Source organism: Crocodylus porosus, unplaced genomic scaffold, assembly GCF_001723895.1.
Source record: "Crocodylus porosus isolate Cpor-Errol unplaced genomic scaffold, CroPor_comp1, whole genome shotgun sequence".
Lineage (NCBI taxonomy): Eukaryota > Metazoa > Chordata > Crocodylia > Crocodylidae > Crocodylus > Crocodylus porosus.
Window position 1 is genome coordinate 46,665,501 of NW_017728948.1, and position 9,641 is coordinate 46,675,141.

Sequence of the window (9,641 nt, forward strand, 5' to 3'; positions counted from 1 at the left end):
AAAGAACCTTTGCTCTCATGCATGCTTGTATTTGGCAGCAAACTGTGCAGTAGCACTAATTAACTTTCTTACTGAGAAGTCTACAGGACATTAGTTATTGATCTTACTTTTTCTTCTGAGCCTCCAACCTTTTGCATGTGGAGCTTTCACGTGGTATTTTGCCCCCTTTCTTCGCAGCTGCTTCTCCAGACATTCTGCATTGAGAAGGTTATTTGCAGCATCATATTGTGATGTTGATTGATCTGCTTAGCAGGACTAATAATGATAGTAGGAGCTGTGGAAGGGATAGGAACTGTTCTTAGCTCAGTTGTTGTGCACTAACTGAATGTTATGTTGTGCATATAAGTGTTTTTAGTTGAAAATCAATGTTTAAATGGCTCAGGAAAAGGTTTTGCATTCCAGTCTCTTCAGATTTACAAAAAGTCAGTCTGATGTTGTCTCCCTCATCTTGATTTTTCAGCATTAGTCTGGGGGAGGAAAAAAGCAGAGGTTTATCTTTGAGCAAGAGTAGTTATTTTTGTTTTTCTCAGCCTATGCTATTGTAATTAATGGTAAGACACTGGTTGAAACAAGGGATTTATTATAATGCTAGGGTGAGGATGGCTTCCATTGACCTTTTCCTCTGCTGGAGTTTCAGTGTTTTAGTATGTGCTGCTTGCACTGGAAAGAATTTATAATCACAGGGCTGTCAAAGACCACCATTGTTCTCACTCCTCTGAACATGTGGGTCAGCTACAAGTGCTTTCATATCCCCCAGAGCCAGGAGCTGGCAAAGACTAAAGAGCACAACTGAATTCTTCTGAGGCATCAGGAAAAGCATTTTGCATATTTTTCATTGCTGATTGCTTCAGAAAGACATCCCTCTTTCATAACAGGAATTTCTCTTCAAGGTAGAGGGAGGCTGGGGCACACTGCTTCATTATTTTGTTGAGCTGAAGCAACAACAACAAATGCTGTTGGCTGGTGTCCTAGCCAGATACAGTAGACAGATCCGGGGGATTGCATTTGGAAAAAAGTGTTCTTATACCCCGTATGGCCATGAAGTTAAACTTCTAATGATTTTGCCTGTGTGCTATGGACTGTGGAGGACAAGTCAAGCTTCAGGTTTATTTCAGTTTTGATTAAATTTATTAACCTGCCTCTTACAGTTTCCTTTCAAGTAACTGTACTGATCTAAGAAGTGTGGTTTTCCCCTTAATCAGCACAAAATCAGATGTTGTTTCTACTTATGCCTTTGATTGGAAAGCGAAAAGCTTTTTTCTGAGGGAGGAGATTCTAGTGCACCAGGAAGGCACTTTATCAGATGCATAATGAAGCTCATTTGTATGTAAGCAGCTGCTTTTTGACGAGATGCCTTCTGTGCTTCTGTGTAGGAAACGGAGGATATCGAGAGCCCCAAACGCAGCATTCGTGACAGCGGTTACATAGACTGCTGGGACTCTGAACGCAGTGATTCCCTCTCCCCACCTCGCCACGGCAGAGATGATTCTTTTGACAGTCTGGATTCTTTTGGCTCCCGCTCGCAGCAGACACCATCTCCAGATGTAGTACTCAAAGGAAGCAGTGATGGTAAGTCTCAGTTAGAAAGAGGCACATGCATAAAATTAAATGTGACACATGGCACTTTTGGGCATAACTGCTGCCATTCAAAAACTAGACTTGGTCTCTTAATCGTGGAGTAGCCTACTAAATCTTAGGAACTAGTAAAGAAACTTTCTGTGAATGCTTGCTTACGTTGTTTGCAGTCTTCAGATAATTTTGCCACCAATTTATGTGAAGTCTGTCTCCGCTACAATAATGGAGAATGGGAAAATGGAATTACCTCGTAGTAGCGTAATTTATGACAGGGTGCTTCTCAGAGTTATGGTGTAACAAGATGTTGTGCAGACATGCTTTAGCTCAAACTAGGATGAAGCAAGAACTAATGAATGCAAGGGAGGGAGTTGAAATGAATTAAATGGTTTGTAAATAAAAACTTGCTGGTGGAGAGACTAATTGGAAACCTCTTGGAAATTGCTGATACTTGAGAGAGAGGTGAAATCCAATATTGTGAAAATATAATTATGGCAATTCTGCAAATGAATTCCTTCCATTCAGTATTTAATAAAAGGATTTTTAATTTTTAACAAAAGATATAGCCACAATCTCTGGCACACCTTTACAGTGGTGTTAAAATGGAAACCAGTCTAACCATAACTAGCTAGCTGAGAGCTCTCTTGGGATGATGGGAACTCTGCAGATGTAAAGCTTGCAGGCAGCTGTTACTTTGGAGGCAGGAACAATGGTGTGAGGGATGTCAGGGATCAGGACTGTGGGGAGTGGAGGTGGGAGTGAGGTAGGACAGAGTTTGGTTCTGCCACACTGTTGGTTCCTAGGATGCCTTAATTTCCACTGGAATTGTTACAGTCTGACCCTTAGAATCCAGGACCTATGACTGGCTCCTTGCAGCTTCTGTGCTTACTCTCCCCTAACAAGCAGAGCTCAATGCTCAGGAGAAAACCTGCCCCAGAACTGTTAAGGCTTCGTTCTTTTGAGTTGAACCAAAAGCCATGAAATGTTGGTACCTAATAAAAAGATCCAGTGTTTTTTCCAGTAGGATGTTAGTAACTGTCATTGGTGCTAGCTGGAGCTCGTGGTGAGCTGCTTACAAAAGTCCTAAAAAGCTGGGCTTATTTACCATTAATTTGAGCAATTGGCTGGGCTGGAGTGTCTCCTTCACCTGTTCCCACACACCTCTGCCTCAGTTCCTGGCAGGCTAGTGTTTCACTTAGGTGGTTTCAGGTCTGTTAGACTGTATCAGAAGCTTGAACACAACACAGTATAAGGGAATGAAAGCTTCTACTTCAGTCATACAGTAACTTCATTAAACCCATTAAGAGACACCAAAATGATGCTACAGCTCCTTTGCACCTGTAAAAATAAACAACTGAGCAAAAAGAGGTTATTGAATATGTTGATAGTGATTAAGTAATATTCTATAATATACAATACAGAACCTGTAAGCAACTGTATTTGCACCAGTGCAGTTCGTGGTTTGCACTCTCTTTCAACAACTGCTTTGATGTCTCCACCCAGGTACTGACACTCTTCAAGAAGAGACAGGGAGGTACATCCGTAAAAATACTAAATTACAGTAACATTACAGACTGCAATGAGTGCATTAATTAACTTTAAAGCTTCCCAATATCCTATAAATCCCAATACCTGTAAATTCCTTGCTTGGACATCTGTGGCACAATACATGCTACTTAATCATGGTTCCCTCCATGAATCCACAAGACCCTTTAAATTGCATCTACATGTCTGTAGGAGCAGGAAAAACTGATTGGGTTGATGGGCTCTGCTGTCTGTTATTCCTAGGAGGAATTGCAAAAGAGCAAAAGTGACTGTAAGTTAATTATATAAATAGGGTTTAAGGCTGGGTTCCCACTCAGACATGTATTTAGCCTCAGTGCTTCTTGTAGGCCTGCATACCCCTCCCCCAAAATAATAACAGTGGAAGTTAACCAAGCCCTTGTTTCTGAAATGCTGCCACCCAGACCTGTGTCTACTTGTAGACCTGGCCCCACAGGCCTAAAAACGAAGCGCTTACATTCCTTCCGCCATCACTCTCCTCTGGTATGCTAGTGTCTGTCCTTTCAGAACATATTTGCATATGTCAGAACTGCTTGCTAAAGTAAAATTAGGATCAGTATAGAAGAGTTCCAAGTACTAAAGCACCTTGACTTTCTGCTTGTTTTTAAGTTACGGCCCTGCTTCTCTAAACAATTTGGAAAGCTCCACCAGACTCCTAGGATTATGTAGCCATGTCTCTATCCTTAATGCTGATATGTGTTAATACTCACTAGGTGTGCCTACACGTGCATTTGATGTGGTACCAGTTTACTCACAAGTAAATGGTGACGAGCACATCTACACGTGCAAGGAAGTGGGAGCAGATTTGCTGCCAATCTGCTCCGGCTTCTCAGGACTCCGCAATGGGCTCCTGACACCACCAGGGAGAACTCCAGGCTCTGGCTGCAGTTGCAGGCAGCCCTCTTCAAAAACCAGCCCCACTTGCTGCTTTCTGACCAGCCACTTCCCTGGCCAGGAGCAGCATGTGGGAGCACTCTCCTCACCACCTGTGCCATTGCTCTGGACCACCATGCCAAGTGCTGCCTGGCCCACAGCTGTCTTGCCTCTCCTGGCTCCCCCATGCTCAGCGACTGCCTGCCTGCCGTGTGCCATCCCAGGACCACCGTTGCACACCTGCCACTTACCCTATCTGCCTTGCTGGAACTCCATCAGGAATGCTGATGACAGGCTCCAGGGTGCCACCACCAGGGATGCTCTCACCTCCTGGACCTCCAGCTCTGCCACCTCTGGGCCCAGACTGGTGATGGCACAATGACGAACAGTGTCTGGAGGCCGCCTACATGACCTGAGCCACCTTCCAAGACCTCTTGGAGCAGCTCCAGCCCCACCTGGAGTGGCAAGACACCAGCATGCAGCCACTCTTCCCTGTAGGCACCTAGCTGGCCCTAGCCCTGCTCAAGCTGGCCACACCCACTAGCCTGTGGTACATTGGCCATCTGTTTTGTGTGAGGAAGGCCACCGCCAGGAGGGCCGTTCTGGAGGTGTGCGGAGCCCACTAGGACATGCTAGAGGACACTCCTCTGTGTGCACAATCCCAGGGCAGTGGTGGTGGGGTTCTGTGTTCTGGGATTCCCCTAGGGCATCGGGGGCCTGGACAGGACACATGCCCCCATCACCTACCCACCCCATGGAGACCACCCCTATTATAGGTGGAGGGGCTTTCACTTTGTGGTGCTCCAGGCCATCGTGGACCACCGAGACACCTTGATGTATGTGAGTATTGGCTGGGTGGGCGGCACCCACAATGCCTGTGTCTTCCAGAAGTCTGGCCTGCCGGGCCTGGTGCAAAGCAGCCACTTTGCACTGGGGGTGCCATACCTGCAGCTGGACACTGTGGTGGTTCCATCCTTACTTGTTGGGGACCTGCCCTACCCATTCCTACCCCAGCTCCTGCAACCCTATACTGGCCAGCTGGACCCCTGCCAGGCCCACTTCAGCCACTGCCTGTGCTGGACCCGTGCCCTGGTAGAACATGCCTTCAGCTGCCTCAAGGGATGCTGATGAACTGCCACCACCTACCTTGAGTTCACCGAAGACACTCCCTTGGATCATCATCACAGCCTACATGCTGCATAACATCTGTGAGGCCTCAGAAGAACAGTTCCATGAGGCCTGAGTGGAGGAGGCACAGTGGGTGGAGGATGCCTGGCAGTGGGAGCACCACCTGCAGTGGCACGGTGACCTCCTCCCCCCACCAAGGCCCCAGGAGATCCATGCACCCATCAGCAGGGTTCAGGGCACCAGGTACAGGAAGAAGTGGCCGACCACCTTCTCCAGCACTCCCCACTCTCCTGACATCACCTGCCACTGCAGCTCCAGACCCTGCTCCAACCTTTCCTGCAGAGCAACTGCTCTGCTGTGCTGCTGCCTAGCCCACAGCACTCGGGCTTCAATGGCATGAGGCTCCCAGATGACTGGGATGAGGAGCCCACCTGGATCGCCACCCAGAGGCCCCCCACTGCCCACCCTCAGCACCAAACTCACCACAGACTTGTCTCAGAAGAGCAAGTTTTTATCCTCCTAACATTAACCAGAGCCCCCTTCTCCACTCCATCCCCAAAAAAAGAGCCCCCCCTCGCCTCTCCCTCCCTAACAAAAAGAGCCCCCTCCACCACCCAACCCACCCACCAGCAATAAAAAGCCTTCTTCCCCATGAAAACTATGTACAATGTCCTTTGTGTGCTGCCCCAGAGCAGAGCCCAGGGACAGGTGGCCAGCACTCCAGCCTCTGGCTGCTCCTCTGTGGGTACACATGCCATGCTGACTGCATGAATGGGCAATGGTGGTTTATGCTACCATGGCACAGGTGGCTCTAAGTGGCCACCAACTAAGCCTCCCATCCCCACTTGCTTCCCTGGGGTCGGTGGGCCACTGGGTGCTGGCTGTGATTCCCAGGGTGGGACAGGCCAGGCTCCTGACAGCACCTGCTACTGCAGCTCCAGACCCTGCTCCAACCTCTCCTCCTGCAGAGCAACTGCTCTGCTGTGCTGCCGCCTAGCCCACAGCACCCGGGTTCTAGTGGCATGAGGCTCCCAGGTAACTGGGATGGGGAGCTGCTCATGCCCCCACCCTCCCAGCAGGGGTCTTCTCCAGATAGGTGCCCCAGGGCCATCCCTTCTCCCCTGCACCACTGCCGCACCCTGAGCATGGCCCTACTGCGCGTGCCTAGGCATGAGGAGTTGTTTGTGCGAACTGAGGAGTACCTGACTCACTATGCCCTGATGCTGCTGTTAATGGCCACAGTGCCCTGGGTGGACCTGCACACCTGGTATCGGACCCTGCACTATGATGGTGTAGAGGGCAAGCTCGGGCTACCCCACAACCTCCACCACTACCTGCAGGGCTGCCTGTGGCTGCGCTACGCGTCCGTACCCCCCTGCAACTGAGGATGACATTGCTGCTGACATTAACAGATTCCTTGGTGTGCAAGAGGCCCATGTCCACCTAGCTGTGAGGGCATGGGCTGCTCAATGAAGTTTTGCACTGTCTCCCACCTTCCTGCGTGCTGGTGGGGGGAAGGGTGAACCTGGGGCCAGGGGAGTGCAGGTGGGCTGAGCAAGAGCAAGGGTCAGGCGAAGGGAGGCCTTCCCCCCCAGTGTGGGCTTACCATGTGGCAGGGCTTGTGTGGCTGGTGGCTCTATAGAATCATGGCTGTCAGTGGTAGTGTGTGGTTCTAGGCAGTGTCCAGGGCTTCCTCCCCCCATCTCCCACCTCCCCTCTGAGGAGGAGCTGGCTCTGCTGGCAACTGGCTGTCATGGCTGGCTGCACCTTGTGGTGGGGGCTGGGGTTACAGAGCTGGTGAGACAAGTACTGACTTAGGCTCCCTGAGATGCTGGTGGAGGATCCAGCCAGGGAGCTCAGTGGCATGGGCTGCTGGATGTGTTACCGGTGATAATGTATCACCGGGGGTGCTAGGTCGGGGGGTGGGCTCGGGCAGGCCACCTGTGCTGCTATAGGCCTGGGTCCTAGGATGCAAGGATGTCCATCAGTTGCTACATAAAGAGCATGGACTTACAGGCACTTCCTAACCAATGTTTGTGCTTGGTGATGGAAACCCACTGTGCCTGCAAGGCCTTGACCTTTATGCAGCAGCATGAGCCTGGCAACTGTGCAACACTGATGCTAAGCAGTAGTGACGGAGTGCAGGCAAGCTAAGGCCTGCCCAGGGGCCACAGGGGCCTGGAGTGGCCTCAGACTCCCTGCTGGTGTTCCTCAGGGCTCTGAGTGCCTGCAGGCTTTTAAAGCATTGGGGCAGGAGAGGCTCCCAGCCCAGAGCCCTGGGCTGGCCCCCTAGCGGCAGGGCTGTCCTGGGAGTAAGTTTGCTCCTGGGTCATGTCTACACATGTGTAACTGCATAGTAACTAATCATACCTAAGTTTGTTACCCACATTTTGCAGGTAGAAAATTTAATAACCAAAAATATCTCAATGTAAAATTCCTGAAAAAGAAAGTTATGAATCTAGCTGCTTAGCTCTTTTTTAGTAGTATGTCTGTCCAATATTCCTTTTGCTGTTCTCTTTCCCCTTCTTCATCCATCTCCAAGAAGACATGCTGAGCTTTGCAGTGGGTTGAATTATTCTTTGCAAATTAACATTCCTGACATATTTAGCCCTCTTTTCTGTTCAAATTATCCACAAGATCGTCCTGATTTTCTTTTTTCACATTGTTTGTTGTTTCCTATTGCTCAGCTAGATTATGTGAACATAACTTGCCTGGTACACTAGGTTCTTTAAATCATGTGGTTTGTGAGTTTTTTTTTAATTGTATCCTATTTGGGAGGCCTAACCTTTATAAACAAGAGTCACTTTCTGTTCACAAATAACTTGTAAACATTTGTGTTTTTGCAAAAATTTGTTGATCGAATATGAAATATCCTTTCCAAATGTATATGAAAGCACTTCTACTGCACATTCTTAGAAGTATTTTTGTGCTGGTGTTTATGATGCTTTTGTTTTTTAGGAAGATTCTTGCCAATAAAACTTGCTTGCTTGTGTCTGAAGCTGTTTTTAACCCAGTCTGTGAATGTGTTTTTAAAGATAGCTTATGAATATCAGTAGTGTGTATTGGTGACTTTTATTTATCGGTGTTTACCCAAATCTGCTCAAAATTGCTGTTTCTGTTATCCTCTGAAGCTCTCGATTTGTTTCTCACTGTCGTCTTTCCCATTCTTCACCAAAAATATTCATGAAACCTTGGCATGCCGATCTATCCCCTAAATCCTGTCTAGCTAATGGAAATTCTGATTAGAAACCATTAGTAGTTTATACCTGTCCAAAACCATGCCTAGGTTGTGGCACTTCAGTTAATATGATATAATTCCAAGAGGAGGTACCCTATCCCTGTATCAACATCTGCTACATCAGTGTACAGCAAGTAGCCCTCTAAAACCCAGTGTGTTACTACCCTCTAGATAACACCTTAAGTTATGCACCGATTCACTGGCCTGTTCCATCTGATGCCTAACCTTGCTTGTAAGTAGCAGTCAGTTGGGGGCCAGTAAAGTAAGCTTGATTCTGGGTTTATGCAGCTGTTTTGTGTCACTGGAGATCCTGGTGTTATCTGACCTATTGTGCTTTGCAACTCTTCAAAGGGAAGGGTTCTTGAAAAAGGAACTTACTGTGACCTTTTTCTGAAGTCCGGTTTCCTTGGATGCCTACAGTAGGATGCTGGACTGCTGGAATAGATTTATTTGCTGTTGATGTAGAGATTGAGATTGTGGCCAGTACTTTTGCCAGACTGATTTTAAAATACGAATATAACTCCAGACATAATTAGCTATCATCAGTTCTTATTTTCTCTGATTTGAAAAACTGTACATAATAGTTTCCTAGTGAAATTTCCCAATATTCTATTGCCAACTATAGTATTTCAATCTACTAGTGAAATACCATTTTACAGTCGGGGTGTTTTTGCTATGTAAAAAATAACATCCCCCTCTCTGTACTGTTTTTCAATAGGGCGAGGAAGTGACTCTGAATCTGATTTGCCACACCGGAAGATGCCAGATGTGAAAAAAGATGATATGTCTGCAAGACGGACATCATATGGTGAACCTAAATCAGCTGTGCCTTTTAACCAGTACCTCCCGAATAAGAGTAACCAGACTGCCTATATACCAGCTCCTCTTCGGAAAAAGAAAGCTGAACGAGAAGAATACCGGAAAAGCTGGAGTACTGCTACTTCACCCCTAGGAGGAGAGAGGCCTTTCAGGTAGGACTTTGTCCATCTTCTTAAATGATTATCCTTTTTAACATTTAACCAGTCATGTTCCTTCATAGCACATGGTACTGTGTAAATTGGGTGAAATCAGTTCCTTAGACTAGACCGGTACAGCTCAACCTTGTGAAGAAGCAAGCTGGGTTCTTGCAACCTGGCTGCACTGTTGACCATTTCTGGTGGGGGCACTGGAGACAGAGAGATGGGGCAGGGATATGGCTGCCAGTGTTTGGGGGGGAGGGAGGGGAGAGGGGAGGGGCAGAGGTTGAAAAAGATGTGGAGAGGATCAA

At 47.8% G+C, this 9,641-nt stretch overlaps 1 protein-coding gene across 1 annotated transcript in view; it reads left to right on the forward strand.

Annotated features, from left to right (window-relative positions):
• The window catches only part of LIMCH1 (LIM and calponin homology domains 1), a 279,812-nt gene that overhangs the window by 187,296 nt on the left and 82,875 nt on the right, over positions 1-9,641 (forward strand). The window contains exons 7-8 of the mRNA XM_019552844.1: positions 1,374-1,569; positions 9,093-9,345. Of these exons, the coding sequence (XP_019408389.1) occupies positions 1,374-1,569; positions 9,093-9,345 (449 nt within the window). The remainder of the gene's footprint in view (positions 1-1,373; positions 1,570-9,092; positions 9,346-9,641) is intronic.